The sequence below is a fragment of the Typopeltis vanoorti genome, chromosome 13 (genome assembly GCF_054136105.1).
Source record: "Typopeltis vanoorti isolate ZY-2024b chromosome 13, IOZ_Tvanoo_1.0, whole genome shotgun sequence".
Taxonomy (NCBI): Eukaryota; Metazoa; Arthropoda; class Arachnida; order Uropygi; family Thelyphonidae; genus Typopeltis; species Typopeltis vanoorti.
In genome coordinates, this window is record NC_143561.1 from 106,960,847 (window position 1) to 106,979,595 (window position 18,749).

Genomic DNA, 18,749 nt, shown 5'->3' on the forward strand with positions numbered 1-18,749 from the left:
TAACATTCTGTTCATTATGCCTCCCATAAAATTGGGTTGTTAAACATTAATTCTTCACTGATGACATCACTTATTGGGAGGTGTAACAAGGTTTGCTTACATGATACAAAAATACTAGTATTTTTGTATCATGGACTTGGAAAACAAAATAGAACAGGATACTTATATAAGAATTATAATTAAATCATTATTTAATTTAGCTAGTGTCTAGAATATCATTTCAAAAGTTTAATTAAAAAAAAAAAAAACATAGGTGTCATTCAGAACTTAAGCTACAATCTCATGATGAAACCATTTTCCTGAAATACTACTCACAAGAACAGTATGCATGTCCACTCCATACATTTCAAGCCATTTAGCTTTGTTGAGGTAGTTTAATTCTGCTTGGGCTGAAGTCTGACCCCTAAAAAATAAATCCAATATCACCTACATTAAAATGCTTATGAAATTATGTAATATATATATATTTACATTACACAATGTTAACAAGTAAGGAAATAATTATGTTCATCATAAAAAGGCAAATTTTGCATTTTTGTATAGCAACATCCTTCATTATCAAAACTGAATGCAGAGCAATTTTTGGCATAAGTATTAAGACTTTATTTTGTTTTAACAGAACAAACTGAATTGTTATATTAAAGTAGTTTAAACGAAATGATCAATTTTAACAGCAGTCTTTACTAAACAGGAAATTTCATTAAGTAGCCAAGAACTCCAATAAAAAAGGTTGAGTTATAGTGGGGAAAAAATTATTTCAACAGAATATTTCAGAAAGCAGTATTTAACAAAGAACTACTTGGTTTTCTCTTGTATGTTAATCTCAATGGTCTATCATGGTAAAGTAACTCAGCTTCTTGAAAACTTAATTAGTGCTCTAATAAGGTAGTTAACTCTGTCTGCATTGTATTATAGATGACAAGTCAACTGTGTGTGTTTTCCCAGTATGTCCATTTTGCATGATGAAAAACTAGTTTCTGTGAGGAAAACCATTCTGTAAGCACCTTCATATAAAACACAGCTAATTCACCACCAAAAGAAAAGCCCTAATCAAAGGGCATTATCGAAATCCTATGAGCTACAATGAAAAACCACTATTCATGAGATGAAATTACTGTTTGCATATAATACAAACTGAAATTCAGAATTGGATGTTTAATTATGGATAGTTCCATTATCTTAATGATCAGTGATACCTTTAGATTATTCAAAGAAATCTATCCAGTAGTGGCGTTTCTGCAAAAATTGATGAGTATGTCAAAAGTTATAGGATGTTTACAATTGATTTGTTTTCAACTTATCGTTAAAAACTTATACCTACAACACACAACTCTGTTTACTTTTTTATTCCCCTTTCCAATTTCAGTTAGGCCAAACCAGCAATACAAGGAGCAGCCAATCACAAACAAATGAAGTGAGGAGCATCCAACCACCGACGGACCATGGTCAAGAAATGATCAACATATCCAGTCATGAAACCTTAATGATGGAGAATTCTCACTTCTGCAAAAATACTTAAAGTATGCTACTGCAGGTCAGTAAACAAACTAGACTTTATTTACCACATTGAAAAATGTCTCAAATTCCTCCCTGCCAATATACTAGATAAAATATGGATCAAAACATCCAATATACTGAATTATAATAAACAATTAAGTTGCAATTTAATGAAGGTGGAAAAATTAGCCATTAAACTGTTAAGAAATAACCAAGGCAGACAAAGGCAATACTATAATCATTCTTGATCAAATGATGTACATTGAAAAAAAAAGAACCAACTGGTATCCAACCACATTCAAAAGAAAACAGAATTAATCAAGTCAATGATCACTTGGCCAGAGAAAACAATTAAAGTTTTTACTGCATTATGCCCTATCATAAAACAAACACACCACTACGACTGATAGTGGAAAGAATCGATAGCCCCAGTTATCAATTAGCCAAGAAACAAGTGGCTACACTCAAGAAGTTGGTAAGTCATTCCCCCTCCTATATAAAAAATACACAACACTTCATCAACAAAATTAAAAACATCACACTCAACAACAAAGATATATTAGTCAGCGTTGATGTAACTACCCTTTTCACTAATGTTACAATCAATGATACTATTCTTCTCATACAGAACACATTTCCACCTGATATTGTTTAAGCAAACCTGAAGTCCAAAGTCTGCCTCAGAAATGATGACAATATATTTGCCATTTGGCTCAACGACTGCAAAATATTAAACACATTCCCAAGTCACCTGAACAAACAACACAAACATATCCAATTTACCATTGAGATTGAAAACAACTCTTCCTTTTCTAAACACTTGATACACATCTTCCTTCTACTACAAACCTACACAAAAATTCATACTACCAACACAAACTAGGGGAACATCAGTATCTTCAAATGTTCTCCAAGAAATATCGTTACATTCAGCAAAAATGACTGTTTACTGTGGCTTCACAGCAGATTTTATAATAGGGCCATTTTTTTTTTTTTTTTTTTTTTTTTGAGAATATCGTTCCAAGAGGACCAGTAACTTGTTCCATTACTGCACAGGAATATCACGATATGCAACAACTTATCATTCTGCAACTTTGCAACAATGTCAGGACAAGACCATTTTTATGCAAGATGGAACACCTCCCCACATCTCATGACTGATACAGAATAACTTCACAGAAAAAAGAGTGATAAGTCACTTTTTTCCAGTTGCATGGCCACCTCACTCCTCTGATATTACCCCATGCAATTTTTGGTTGTGGGGTTACCCAAAGACCAATGTCTATCATGGCAGTGTCTTGAACTTGGCAACCTTAAAGGAAAACATATCACGGATGTGTTAGATTGTGATAGTGCGGAAATTTATGAATTCCTATCTTATCACAGTCTAACATGCTTTTCCAAACAAAAGAATGAGATAAATACAGTAAATTGCCTCTAAGTGTAGAATAAGTCATGTATATATAAATCAAGTATGTTCTGTTATAAAAAGGTTAATTAAGTATGTATTTTGTGCCATTCACGAATGTGTTTAATTTAGTATTGAAAATGTAAAGCATTACCAGAGCTTTAGAAATTAACCTGTGTGAAAGAATTATAAAATGTAAGCACAAATCCAACAGTTGGGGGGGGTCAAGTCTAAAGATTACGGAGTCGTAATGCAAGGGAGGGTTCGCCCCAAGTAAACAATGACATCATAGTACGTGCAACAAGCAGGGCAGATGATGGACGCCATGACGTAAAAGTTCGCCAAATATCGAAAGGGGCGAAAAACGCCGAGAAAAAGGAGGGAAATATAAGGGTCATGCGACCCTGAGACAAGGCTTTTTCTCCCTGGATTTCCTGGTGTTCGGTTTTTGTGTGGTGGCGTGGGGCGCGAATGTCCTCTATGTCGGAGGACGGATCCGATAGGCAGCTACGGTCTTGGCGGCCGTATTCTCTGTGGAAGGAACGAAGTCTGGCAAGTCCACAGAAGGCCAGTTTCCTGTGAACCTCTGAAGCTCTAAAGAAACAAAGGCGAAGATAAGTAAACTTTGTGTTTAACAGAATATGTGCCAAGTTAACATGTTATGGAAAAGGAACATTAATGATATTGGTTAAGATTATATTGCTGGGACTTAAGAAGGACATTGAAATTGTGTTTATTATCTGTCGTTGTGTTTAAGTTTGCCATTATATTAAGTGAAATTAAGGATATGTTTAGAGTAAAGAATTGGCATAATATTAAGAGATTGGGAAAGATATGAATGTTATCTTGTGTAGTCTGACAGAGCTACGGAGCCTTAGATTGATTGTGAAAATAGTACATAAATAACGGATTAGCGAAGGTTAATATAATTCATACTTTAGGAAGCTACTGTATATTAATTTATATGTGTAACAGTAGTGTTTGAGTTTTATATACCTTGTCTGAAACTTCCTTAAGATGGGATTTATTTTAGTGTTCTTATGTGTATCAACCTTTGAGTATAATAAACCTTGCTTTTGATTCTAACAAAGACTTTCTGTGATTTCTGGAATCCGATGCACCGCTTATAAAATTATTAATGCGAACCTATGCGGGATATTTGATAAGAGTAAATTTTGGTCACGTCTGCAGAGTTGAAAGGTATCATTAAGTACTGTCCTGAGATTACCTCTTGGTTTTTAATATTAAATAATCTAATAGCGCTAAGTGGCGCAGCGAAACAAATAAATTTCTTGGCATTTTAAGAGGGGTAAATCTCAGACACTCTGATACTCTGGTATTGCCTCGATCTCGAGGAAATTCCATTGTCCCTCAGAGGTACCATGTGTTACCGGATAGAGTGTATCAAGGAGATATAGTAAAAGGTTAAAGTAGTTGTGTTTGAGAAGAAAGGTTACAACATAAACCACGCAGCAGATAGGATATAAAATAGTTGTACAAAAAATAAAAATATAAGAATAAAAGTCAAGAAAAAGCATCACAACATAGAAACGTTACAACAGATGGTGACAAGTATTCCTTCAGACATGTTACATTCTACTGTTGAGAATACTGTGTACAGGATGCAATTTCTGGTCCATGAGAATGGTGGCCACATTGAACAAAGTCCTCTTTCAGGTCTTGATTAGTCTCCCTACCTATTTGGTGGCATTCCAGTTGTTAGATTAAGCTACATAACACTCTGAACAGGGGAAGTTTAATTAGGCCACTCTGTATATACATACATACTGATCAAATTACTCAAATATGGAAAACAATATAACAAGGCAACCAATTAAGCAAAAGAACTTATCAACAGCATGATGTGTGCAGATGATCAGATTATAAGACAATGAAGAGGATTTCAAAAATCAGTTCATAAATTAAACAAAATAATCCAACAGTACAATTTAAAAATTTCACAAAACAAAACCAGTCATGGCATTTAAAGGTTGAGTTCATATTAATCAGAAATAGTCATAGAAGATAAAATAGTAGAAAAGATGGCAGTTTAATTATTTAAGTTGCATAATAATATAGAAAAGATAAAGACATAGATGAAAAAATAAAATAATATCAGAAAATCTATACAAAATAAATAATGGAAAAAACTCACGTAGAAAGATTATTTAATAGTATAATTTTCGCCTGTGTGTCACAGGCATCTTCAGTACATTAAGCTCAAAATTAAACACTAACTGACAATTCCAAAAAGCGCCACCTAAGTAGCTGGTGTAAGATAACTAAAAGGTCAATAACTTTCCTAAAAAAAAAAAAAAAATGAATAATAAAAAGTTAGGAAAGATTAGCTGATTTGCAAAGTACTATCTCCCATAAAGGGGATAGATGCCGTCGGATCTGTTTAAGTTAGGAGAATGAAGTAGAGTTTCACATGTTTCTTTATAAAGGCGTTCCATGAGAAACTGACTTTTGTGAAGAACTCTTGTCTTTCTCCAATGAACTCTGTGTCTAGTGAAGATGGCATGTTCAGAAAGTCCAGACTTTTCAGGTTTAAAGTATTCAATATAAGATTGGTGTTCTTTTAGCCGAATAGAGGCAGATCTTCCCGTTTGTCCGAAATAAGATAATCCACAAGAGCACGGAATCTGGTAGACACCTGGATGATTAAGATGTGGAAGCTTGTCCTTAGGAGAAGTGAGAAAGGTGGAGATTTTTCTAAACGGTCGAAAGGCAACAGAAATATTCAGTGGTTTTAAAACTTTTGCTATACGTTCACTAATGCCTTGTACATAAGGGATAGTAATGCGCGTTATTTCCTCTGTGTTTGAAGAGGAAGACATATTAAAACTACTCAAAGTTCTTTTAATGAAGCAATTCTTATAACCATTAGATAGAAAGGAAGAAGTTATATATTGTAGTTCTTTCTGTAAAAGATCGTCTGAAGAACAAAAGGAGTGGGCCCGATGAACCAGTGCTTTAATAGTTCCTGCCTTTTGACTGGGATGGTGATGAGATTCCGCATGGATATAATGGCCTGTATGAGTCTTCTTTCTATAAACTGAGAAATGTAGGTTACCATCTGGTTGGCGAAGAATTAGAAGATCTAAAAAGGCTAACTGCTTATTTCATTTTACTTCTACTTCTAGGGTAAACTTGATCCTAGGATGAAATGCGTTTAACTTAGTGAGAAATTGTTGATGTTCATCAGAAGAGCCATTCCATACAGCAAAAATGTCATCGACATATCTAAACCAATGAGTAGGTCTGGGAGAAATGTTGTCAAAGATACGTTGTTCAAAATGTTCCATAAAGAAATTGGAGATAGCAGGAGAAAGAGGATTACCCATTGCTGTTCCTTCAATTTGTTGATACAACTTATTTTTAAAGGAAAAATAACCAGAATTTATTACAAAATCAAATACGTTTACAATGTCTGAAGGAAATTCCTGTTGTAGTAATTCAATACTTTCCGAAAGAGGCACATTTGTAAATAAAGAAACAATGATATCAGAAACATCCAAATGAAGATCTGAAATTTTATTTTTGAAATCCAAAGTATTTTTTATATAAGTATCAGTTCTTCTAGTTGAAGAGGAGAGTAAATTTGATAAAAATTTTGAGATAAGGGGGAAAGCTGTAGTGATTCAAGATAGGAAGGAATATGAAAGAAAAATGTCTCTATTACTTTGCGACTATTCAACTTATAGGCCTCTTACATCGGATCCTACCTGGAGTCAATTGAAGAGACTTAATTCTCTTATAGATAATGTATCTACATGGAATGAAGATCAAAAGAAAAAACTTAAAACCTTCTTCGGTCGTCCACCTAGATTGTATGGTCTTCCAAAAGTTCATAAACCAGGCATTCCGTTAAGACCAGTCGTAGATTGTATAGGTTTCCCCACTTACAAAATCTCAAAATTTTTTATCAAATTTACTCTCCTCTTCAACTAGAAGAACTGATACTTATATAAAAAATACTTTGGATTTCAAAAATAAAAATTCAGATCTTCATTTGGACGTTTCTGATATCATGATCAGTTTAGATGTTTCTTTATTTACAAATGTGCCTCGTTCGGAAAAGTATTGAATTACTACAACAGGAATTTCCTTCAGACGTTGTAAACGTATTTGATTTTATAACAAATTCTGGTTATTTTTCCTATAAAAATAAGTTGTATCAACAAATTGAAGGAACAGCAATGGGTAATCCTCTTTCTCCTGCTATCTCTAATTTCTTTATGGAACATTTTGAACAACGTATCTTTGACAACATTTCTCCCAGACCTACTCATTGGTTCAGATATGTCGATGACATTTTTGCTGTATGGAATGGCTCTTCTGATGAACATCAACAATTTCTCACTAAGTTAAACGCATTTCATCCTAGGATCAAGTTTACCCTAGAAGTAGAAGTAAAATGAAATAAGCAGTTAGCCTTTTTAGATCTTCTAATTCTTTGCCAACCAGATGGTAACCTACATTTCTCAGTTTATAGAAAGAAGACTCATACAGGCCATTATATCCATGCAGAATCTCATCACCATCCCAGTCAAAAGGCAGGAACTATTAAAGCACTGGTTCATCGGGCCCACTCCTTTTGTTCTTCAGACGATCTTTTACAGAAAGAACTGCAATATATAACTTCTTCCTTTCTATCTAATGGTTATAAGAATTGCTTCATTAAAAGAACTTTGAGTAGTTTTAATATGTCTTCCTCTTCAAACACAGAGGAAATAACGCGCATTACTATCCCTTATGTACAAGGCATCAGTGAACGCATAGCAAAAGTTTGTAAACCACTGAATATTTCTGTTGCCTTTCGACCGTTTAGAAAAATCTCCACCTTTCTCACTTCTCCTAAGGACAAGCTTCCACATCTTAATCATCCAGATTCCGTGCTCATGTGGATTATCTTATTTCGGACAAACAGGAAGATCTGCCTCTATTCGGCTAGAAGAACACCAATCTTATATTGAATACTTTAAACCTGAAAAGTCTGGACTTTCTGAACATGCCATCTTCACTAGACACAGAGTTTATTGGAGAAAGACAAGAGTTCTTCACAAAAGTCAGTTTCTCGTGGAACGCCTTTATAAAGAAACATGTGAAACTCTACTTCATTCTCCTACTTCAACAGATCCGACGGCTTACGTCTATCCCCTTTATGGGAGATAGTACTTTATAAATCAGCTAATCTTTCCTAACTTTTTATTGTATTAATTTTTTTTTTTTTTTTTTTTTTTTTTTTTTTTTTTTTTTTTTAGGAAAGTTAGACCTTTTAGTTATCTTACACCAGCTACTCAGGTGGCGCTTTTTGGAATTGTCAGTTAGTGTTTAATTTTGAGCTTAATGTACTGAAGATGCCTGTGACACACAGGCGAAAATTATACTATTAAATAATCTTTCTACGTGAGTTTTTTCCGTTATTTATTTTGTATCGATATGTCTACTCACAGTATACCTCTTTTAAAACTTATCAGAAAATCTGTGGAACAATTAAAAGTATACTGAACAAAAAAAGATAAGAAACCCAAATTAAATTTTACCAAGGAATGGCTGCTCCCATTCTATTATATGGTTCAGAAATATGGACTATTAAAAAGAAACATCCAAGTAAAATACAAGGACCAGAAATGACATTTTAAAGAACAATTAATGGATGCACAAAATTAGACCATATATAAAATGAAAACCTTAAAAAACAGCTGGGTATAGGTGATCAGATGAATGAATAATGTAATGATAACATGAAGTTTCTTTAGTGTAGCTCAATTGTAAAATACAAAGTAATAACTCTTACACATTAATACTCAAAGCCATATATGAACACAGAGACAAAGTTTATTACTAAATCAGCTAATGCCTTTTTTATTCCTGCATAGGGAGTAGGTGAGGTATATAACTAAATATTTAGATTTGAAACATAAATCATCTTCAGTGTAACTGACAATTCAATAGGTAAAATAACAATGGATTTTAAAAGAAAAAAGCAGAATGCTATTCTTACAGCACAGCAAATGAAAGGATTACAGATATAATATGATAGAAAACTATTTATAGTTATTGACGATCAGATTTGCCCAAATTTTAACAGCTTTAGTATGTATTTTATATTGCAAAGGTATCATCCATGGACATAGCATAACTCAGAATGTATGAAGATAAATAATGAGTCTTCTAAATGTTTAAAGTAATAATTTACTAGGGAAGGAGAGAGAGCACCTAATGGTGGTATCTTTGATCAGCTTCTAACTTTTGTTTTTACAGATAGAGACATACGAGGAAATCAAACAATTTAACTATATAGAGAAGAAATGCTTGTGACAACTAAAGAGTTTTGACCAGTAGAAAATCAGTAAATGAAAATAACATTGAAGTTGACCATTTAATGTGTAGGTTGCAAGGATAAGTGTTTATTTCTGCCAAGAAGTCAGATGAATTTCTTACAAAAAAGCAGGAATGTCATTAAACGCACCTTTGAACAGCAGAAAGGAAAGTCAGTCTCTCTTTTGTCCTCTGTAATGCTATTCTATGTTCAGCTGTAAATCCACTGACCAGTTACCAGAAGATATATTATTATTATTATTATTACCTGAGACCTCAAGGAGTCTAGGATTCATTAAGGGAAACTATACATCACTCAAACCAGCTGTTATACCTTCTCTTAAATTCATTCACACTAAATACACTCACTACTTCAACAGGTGAACTTGTCCCACTCACTCATTGCTCTGTGAGGAAAAAAAAAAACTAGATCGTACCTTTTTCTTAGCTGCAAACAAATTTCCATGTAATGTTCTTCTATTGGGTTACATGAAGGAAAAGGTGTATGTGAGCAAGTCCCAGACAATCCAACAGCTGAAGGAGAACATTTATGCAGAAATTAGGGAGTTGCAGCCAGAAACATTAAAAGCTGTCATGGAACATGCTGTAAAAAGTGCCTATCCTTGCGAAGCCAAAAATGGAAGACATTTGTGATAAGGTTTTTCACAACTATACAAAAAACGCAATCTAAAATTACAAGAAAATGTACTTTATATAGTTTATATATCCTCCTACCCCACAAAATGCAGCTGGCATATTAAATGAAATTCATTATAGCAAACCACCCATTATAAAAAAAATTCCATTTGTCTCCAAGTTCAATAGTGTGTGACTCAAGTGTAGTACACTTACTGAGAGTTGACAAGGGCTAGATAATCGGAACCTTACTCTACAGAACAAACTTTTTTTTAAATCGCATATTTAACATCTGAATAAAACTCTGCAAATGTTTCTACTGCAATTAAACAGTGGTTTTATCATCATCCACCTGACTAAAGATGCAATCGAAATTACAAATATCTATTACAACAGATATTCAGCTGTTCAATGATTCTTAATTTACTATTCCAAAACAATAATAAATGTATCAACACTAACTAAACTTAAGTGTTTCAATATTTATTATTTGTTTCCTACTGTATTTATTATAACTAGTTTTCTTGTTTTTAGGCCAAATTCTCATCCTATATTTCAATTTAATCATTAAAAAAAAAAAATCATAAAAATATATATAAAAATAAACAATAACAGCCTTTATGCCTTAAAGGGAGTAGGCAGAGTTCCTCTAGCACTAACTTTCTAAACACAGGTGGGTGGGCAAACATTCTCCAGGCCTTCACTGATAATGGCATTTTAGGAGGGAGTACAGAGACAATCAGCACTAGTCCAACACTCATATTATTGGTTGTAATAAGTAATAATGGAAGTTCCATAAGCAATTTTGAGATGAAGCATTAACATCTATGTTACCAGGAGGGGAAAAAAAACCACTTGCCCAGTCCAAAGATTGACTAAACTGCAGACCAGCTGCAGAAAGGCTTGGAAATAGTTCTAGTTGGTGACTAGAATTAACTTTATAATTGTCTTCTTTTTTGCCTAACAATATGCAGACTCTTCTTCAAGGACTACTAAATAAGTCTGAAGTTTTATTTATTTATTTACAGTTATTGTTTAACCAAAATATATCATATTTTAAATAACTTCCCTAAAAAATTGCAATATTACATTGCATTTCCAATATGATTTAACACACAGAATAAAAAATTCTCAGTTTGCACAATGAAGATATATCTCAAATAATGAAGACCTGATGAAATAGTTTAAAACTTGTCTTGTCAGCTTAAAATTTATTTTTGGTTACTATTTTTAAAACAATCTAAGTAAAATGCATTTAATCCAAACTGTCACATTTAAAAAAAAAATTATTGAAACAAATTTTCATACCTGCATTGCTTATACTGATTGAAAATATCTATTTCCATCGCTTCACTTTGTTCTGGAACAAATCTAAATTCAGATACAAATCCTGGAGAATGTTGTTCTGGATCATAATCTCCTAATTCAGCTAATGAGAAAAAAAAAAAGAAAGAATAATGCCAGTTTTTTTTTTAATTGAAAATTCAATGAATAAAAAACAAAAAATTATAGTATTCAGATTACATCATCATCATCAAATTCCTGCCATGTACCCTCAAGGGGTGTACAGGATATGACAGTACTACATGAAAAAATTACATCATTACTAACTTCCTATCTACAATTTTCCTCCAAATCAGTCTGTTACTTGTCAAGACGCCAACATTATCAGATCTTATATTTCTATCGTCTAAGGCACTTTGTACCGTATCAATCCACCTATATCTTGGTATTCCTCTGGGTCGTTTTCCTGCCAACCTGGCAGAGAACACTTGTTTTGCTAATCTTTCCTCTCCCATTCTATTTAAGTGACCACACCATCTGAGATTAGCTCTGCTAACGCATTCCTGGATGCTGACAATGTCAAGTTCTTTCCTAATATCCTCATTTTTAATATGATATTGCCATTGATGCCATCTGTTCATGCCTATAATCTTTCTCAGGACTCTCATATCTGCGGTCTCTAGTCTTTGGTCAAGTGTTTTACTTCTGACCCAGCTCTCAGATCCATAAGTTAAAATTGGTTTGAACACAGTCTTGTATACAGCTAATTTAGTGTTCCGACTAATTTCTTTCTTATTCCATATGAATTTATTCAATTGACTTCCCACGATACCAGCTTTGCTGATTCTGTTGTCTATTTCTATATTTAGTTTACCATCTTCAGTAAAAATTGTGCCTAAGTAGCTGAAATGTTTTACTTGTTCCACAGGTTCTCCATTCACAACACAGTTGACATTTTCAATGATTCTGCCTATTTTCATTGTCTTTGTCTTTTTATTGCTGACCTTCATACCATATCTATTACAACAGCTATTCAATTTAGTCAGAGAATCTTGCAGACTTGTAGCGGATTTATTTAGAAGTATAACATCATCCGCATAAAGCAAAGAGCTGACATTAACATCTCCAATTTTGATATCAGGTTTAATACCACATTCCTTCATAATGTGATCCATATAGATAATGAATAACAGAAGGGATAATGTACATCCTTGTCTCACACCAGATTTAACATTAAACCATCTTCCTGTACTTCCTTCAATTCTAACTGCTCTCACAACTCAAATAAAGACTAAGTATTGCTTGATATAATGCCCCATTGACACCATATAACTGCAGCGTATTGAACAGCTTCTCTCTTGGCACCTTGTCATATGCCTTTTCCAAATCGACAAAACTTAAATACAGATCTTTGTTATATTCCCATGCTTTCTCGACTATTTGTCGTAAAGTGAAGATCTGATCCTGACAGCCTCTATTTGGCCTGAATCCAGCTTGTTCTTCACCAAGCTTTTCTTCCACAATTCTTCTCAACCGTTTCTCAAGTATACTTGCATAGATCTTGCCAGGAACACTCAGTAGGGAAATACCTCTGTAATTCTCACATTCAGTTTTATTTCCCTTTTTATATATGGGTACTATGAGAGCTCTACTCCAATCATCGGGAATTCGTCCCTCTGTCCAGGCTTTCTGAACTATGCAGTGCAGCCACTGTAAGACTCTTATACCACCATACTTCAGCATTTCTGGTCGAATATCATCTACTCCTGCTGCCTTTCCACATTTGAAGCCTTTGATGGCTTTTTCTACTTCAAGTATGGATATGTATTCCTGACTGCATGCCTTGTCAGTGTTTTTTATCACTGTGCTGTCATCACTGCTCGTTTCATTTAGCAGTTTTTCAAAGTAATTACTCCATACTTCAAGGATATCTTTTTCTCCTGTTTTCATTTCACCTTTAGCATCTCTAATTCCTTTTACAGCACTCTTTCCTCCATTCCTAAGCTTCATCAACAACCTCCAGAATATTTTGCCACCTTCTTGATATTTATTTTCTATATTCTTGCCAAAGTCCTCCCATGACTTTTGTTTAGCTAGTTTTACACACTGTTTAGCTTTCTTACATTTGTCTCTGTATTCTGTAAGAGTAAAAGCTGACTTATTTGCCAGGAACTTTTGATATGCTTTCTTCTTTTCCTTCACTGCCTCTTTAACTTCCTGTGTCCACCAGGGAGTTCTGATTTTTTTTATCTTTGCACACAACCTCACCACATGCCTCTCTGGCAGAATCAATCAATGTTTCCTTCAGAGTTTGCCAGTGAATCTCCAAGGTTTGATTCCTGTTCTCAAACTCTTTCATTTTCTTTTCAATAATATTTCTGTATTTTAGTCTACAGTTTACATCTGAGAGCTGCTCAACGTTTATTCGCTTTAAAACTTTCTTACATGTTATTCTTTTCAACATGAAATTCAATTTTATCCTGCTCAAGACTAAATAGTGATCACTTCCAATTTTAAATCCTCTGTACACTCTGGTGTCCTGCACCAGGAAGAAAACATCACTATCAACAATAACATAGTCAATGAGACTTTTCTTATTCCTAGCCTCTTCTCTCCATGTGAATTTGTGCACATTTTTATGTTGGAACATGGTGTTAGTAATAACCAGTCCATGTCCTGAGCAGAAATCCAACAGATATTTGCCATTATTATTAGCTTTGCTCTTTTCTCCAAATTTTCCCAAAATATTTTTGTATGTCTCACAATCATTTCCTACTCTACTATTTAGATCCCCAACAAGGACCAACTTTTCCTTTTTCATTGTGTCAGTTGCTTTTTCTAAAGCCTCAAAAAATTCCTCCACTTCTACCTTAGTAGAACCTTCTGTGGGACCATAGGCACAAATAAGTCTCATTGTCCAGTTCCCCATTCCCATATTTGCCCACATCACTCTACTTGAGACTGACTGCCATTCAAGAAGATTAGCCTCGTATTTTGTGTTGAATACTATGGCTACTCCTTCTTTTCCTTGATTGTTATTGCCTGATTATAACATTTTGTATTTATTGCTCAGAAAGATCTCACCAGTTTTGGTCTTTTTTGTTTCAGTCACCCCTATTATGTCGATCTGGTACTTATCTAATTCCTCAGCTAGCTCCATTTCTTTGCCATTCAGGCTTCTTACGTTGATAGTACCGATCTTTAACTCTGGTGATGTTGAGTTGGGGTTTGTTTTCAGATTTGTTCCAGTAGCTGACTTTTCGCTGTTTGCCCTGGTTCCCTGGCGAAAACAACGGGGGCCTTGTTTAACCGGGCGACGCCCCAGCCGGCATGAAATTTTGTCATGTTGTACCATCATTTTTTATTTTGGTTTAGCCAATAAGAATACAATTTGGTCGGCTAAATCCCAAATTGCCAGCCCATCCTCGTTCGTTCAGTATCAAAGTAGATACCCAACAGGGTGCACCACGAGAAGGTGAGGATTGGACATTAGGTCAGAAGCCCTGGTCGGTTCTCCGCATTCCTTTAAAGGCTATGTGGAGGTCTCCTCTCAGTTATACAGCTTTGACCCTTAAGCACCCCTTGTAATTAAATGAAATATGAAAATGCTCACTGCATGTGTTTTTTTAAATGGAACTCATTATTTACAATTAAGCTAACTTTTACTAACTACACTTTTTAGTGAGGAACTTTTATTTGGGTAAGGTAGAAGATGCTACTGTTTTGTTATATTGCAGATGTACAGTTATATTTGCTATTTGAATAACTATTCTATATTGGTAGAAATTCACATATACATATATACATATATATATATATATATATATATTTAATACACAAGAGGTAGAACCTGCAGCATCTCAATGCTGTGCATGTGTGGGGAGTAGAACAGGTTTCAGTAGGTGAGGACTGAGAAAGAAGTTTGACATTTTTTACAAGAGTTGAAGGTTGCAGTTGTTTGAGAACACTTCATGAAAAAGGAAGGCTGTTTCAAAGAACAGAGGCAGATGGAATAAAAAAGAAAACAAGAAGCAGGTTCAATGATTGCAGCTGTACTGAGTTGAGCAGCTGCCACTCTTGTTTTAACAGGCTCAACAGAAAGTGAAGAAATCATGGTTGCCAGCTCAGTGGAGCAGTAACCATGAAGACAGACAGTGAGGAGAGAGAGAGAGCAAGAGCATCCATGAGCCAAACTGCTCTTCTCTGGACAGCAGTGAGAACTTTTATGAAGGCTTTAGGTGTACCACCCAAAATATGTGAACAGTATTGTGAAGGTATTGGGCAGGTAAAAAATCAGTATCTTGAGTAGAAAAAAATTCCAGGTTTCTTTCAGAGGATGAAGAAGCTGTGATGTACTTATGCCAGGAAAGACTGGAGATAAATGTCAGTCCAAGGAGAGAGAGATCTGATCTTGTCTGGTGATTTGTATACTGAGATCCTTTTTGTGAAGAAAATGCAAGAATGCATTGTGGTGGCATCAAAGAGTGACCAGATTATACTCATCCCATTGAAGGATGGTATAGAGATCAGATGTTTAAGTCTCTGGTTGTAGATGATCTTAAAGTTTGAGAAGCTGCATGGTTTGTTGAATGAGTAGGATGAATGGAGTGTATTATCATCAGAGAAGTTGTGGATAGGATTAGTAGTGAATGAGAGTAGGTGGTTTATATACAGGAGAAAGAGGGTAGGCAATAGGACAGAGTCTTGTGACATTTCTGCATTGATGGCAAAGCTCAAAGAGAGGAGCCACCCATCATGACATGCAGTGAACAATTAGAGAAAAAGCTGGTTACTCAAGTCAAGGGTGGATGACCAAAGATATACTAAGGATGGTAATCTGCTTAGCAGATGTTTCTGTTTAGCAGTTTCTGTTAAGGGCAGGAGCTGCTCTCATAATACTTAAAGTAGACAGCATCTATATGTGTACAAAACATCAAAGGAAATCAGCTGGAGATTAAAAAAAAATAAGTAAGTAAAACAGGAAAAAGAACAACCAAAATACTCCCAAACTGGTATTTTAAAAAAAAAAAAAAAGTGAATCCAAAGACAAATGGTTTCAGCAACTGATTATCTCCCTTCAGATACACACACACATAAACACACAACTCATTAGTGATTAATTACCAAGGGTTGAGTGCTTAATTACGATGTTATACTTAGTCTCTTTATGGAGTCATTGTGCATTCTGTTACTGGAAAGCAAGTTTCTAACTAAAACTTCACTGATTAGTTGGGGGAAAAAAAAGAGCATCAAGAAAATTTTCTCTCTCACATTAGGCACCCATGCTAAGAAAGCAGGTGCAATTTCTGTTTGCACTCATTTCAAATTAGGTCATCACTGCCTTCATTATTGCTGGGTGCTTATCTAATGTGAGGTAACTTAAGGGTCAGTGCTAGATAACTAGGAGGAGATCTCTACATAGCCTGTAAAGAATGCAGAGAACCAACCAGGACTTCTGATCTCACATTCAATTCTTATCTTTTCATGCTTACTAGGCACCCACTTGGACAATGAGTGAATGATGGTCTGACAATATGTGACTTAGCTGACCAAACTATTCTATAGTGACTTACAGTACAAACCAAAATTATGGTACAACACAGTGAAATATCATGCCAATTGGGGTGCCACCTGGATATACAAAGATTCTGGTGTTTTAATCAGGGAATCAAGGTGAATGAACAGTGAAAAATCAGCTACCGGGACAAACTCAGCAGAAATGAAGATAGGTGCCATCAAAGTAAGTTACTTTAATTCATGGGGTACTTATTTTTTTGAGGTGGAGGAAGAGAAAGAGAGCACCCATTGAAAATTTTGTATGCCAATGAATACATATTCAGTTTTTTGTTTGTTTTATTTTATATCTGATATACAGTTTGTTTCCTTGTGCAAGAATTTGACCCCCCCCCAAAAAAAAACAAATATAGAATTCTGATATTACATTCAATAATTTCATTACAATCACATTTGGTATGCACTAAATGTTAAGTTTTGTGGCATATTCAATAACTTGAAACTTGATTTCATTCATAGTTATCTTGTTATTCAGTTTCTAATGTGTTTAGTTATATGATTACTAAATGCAATTCTTCTGCCCACCATCCAAAGAGCATTTTACCTTAATATAAAATGCACTTATTAATGTTGTTCACAATGTAAAACAGAATTATAACCAAAGATCACATTCAATCTTCCAACTGTGAACAGGAAGCTACATGTTCCAGTGTGCTTTAAAACCTAAAAAAAATTTCTATTTATCACTAACACACACACTCAAGTTTCTTGAGTTAATTTATGCTTTAATGTTGTTAAGAACATTTTAAAAATTCCACATAGCACTTACACTGAAGAGCAAATGAGGCAAGCTCAACTGTAGTTTGATGAGGACATGGCAGCTTTCCTGAGAGAATATCTTGCTTTAACTGTAGAAAAAATAAATACCTGCAAGAAAGTCCTTAAGTTAAGCAAATGGAATCATACTTCATTATTTATTAGTTTATTAAAATAAAAAATTATTCCACTATACTTTAAAAGTTAAACAAAATTTTCAAACTTAATTCAAACTAAAAATATAATTTTATCCCATAAAATTGGAGGAATATTGTGCATTTTTTTATATATATATTTATTTTCTACTTTGTATTTTATTAATTCAATCCCACAAATAAGAACTTGGACTATCAATACAGTACTATAGTGGTATTTCATAACACTCATATTTAATGCACACTGGGAAGAACATTTACATTAGAGTTGGATGCATATGTACTACCTTATAGTGGATAATCCCCCCCCCAGGATAATATCTTATGAAGTGCAGTGATTCTAATATTCTGAAATGATCTACATGCATAAGGAAATTTGGAAAAATAATCTATAAAATATATATTAAAAAAAAAACATATTCAAAACAGCAAATCATAAAATAAGATTGTGATATGCACCCATTAAGACAAATACAAATGAATATCCTGTAAAGAGAATCATTCAAAACAATTTTGTGGATTTACTGGGAAAGAAAGCTAGTAAAAAACACATTAAATAGCAGTGCTTTGCAAGAAGAAATTAGCATTTTGTATTGGAATGCCCCTATATTTATTTAAAAGTTGAATGATTTTCACAGAAATCAAAATTCTGTTTATGCTTTGTTGTGTAAGTACAGTGATTACAGTTTCTTTACTCTGTAAACAATTTTATCAAAGAAATAAAATATATAACCACTGAAAAAACAAACAGACATTGGGTCTGAATCTTGTCTAAGACAAACAATTTGTCTAGTTAATTTACTTGCAGCTGTATAATAGAATTTCAGCTGCAAGTAAATTAACTAGACTCAGATAAGGGGCTAAGATGAAATTTTCCACTCTACCAAAGGAAACAAATCACAGGTTGTAGGCGTTTGAAAGGTAATCTTTGAAAGCAGTTAGTTCTTCTGTTGTTCCTGGCCATATGACGAAAATATCATCTACATAGCATAGCCAAATTTTCAGTTTTTTTATGATAATTGTTTAATGCATTATTTTCAAAATGTTCCATATATAGGTTAGCTAAAGTGAAGAGAGGGAGGAGCCCATAGACAGTCCATCTTTTTGTTCCC

The 18,749-nt window shown here is 34.1% G+C and overlaps 1 protein-coding gene across 2 annotated transcripts in view; it reads right to left on the reverse strand.

Moving 5' to 3' along the window:
• Positions 1-18,749, reverse strand: part of yrt (erythrocyte membrane protein band 4.1-like yurt) — a 226,205-nt gene that overhangs the window by 95,825 nt on the left and 111,631 nt on the right. For both annotated transcript variants that reach the window (XM_090402474.1, XM_090402473.1), the window contains exons 5-7: positions 17,496-17,593; positions 11,177-11,297; positions 316-403 (exon numbers count right to left, since the gene is read on the reverse strand). In XM_090402474.1, the coding sequence (XP_090258600.1) occupies positions 316-403; positions 11,177-11,297; positions 17,496-17,593 (307 nt within the window). The remainder of the gene's footprint in view (positions 1-315; positions 404-11,176; positions 11,298-17,495; positions 17,594-18,749) is intronic.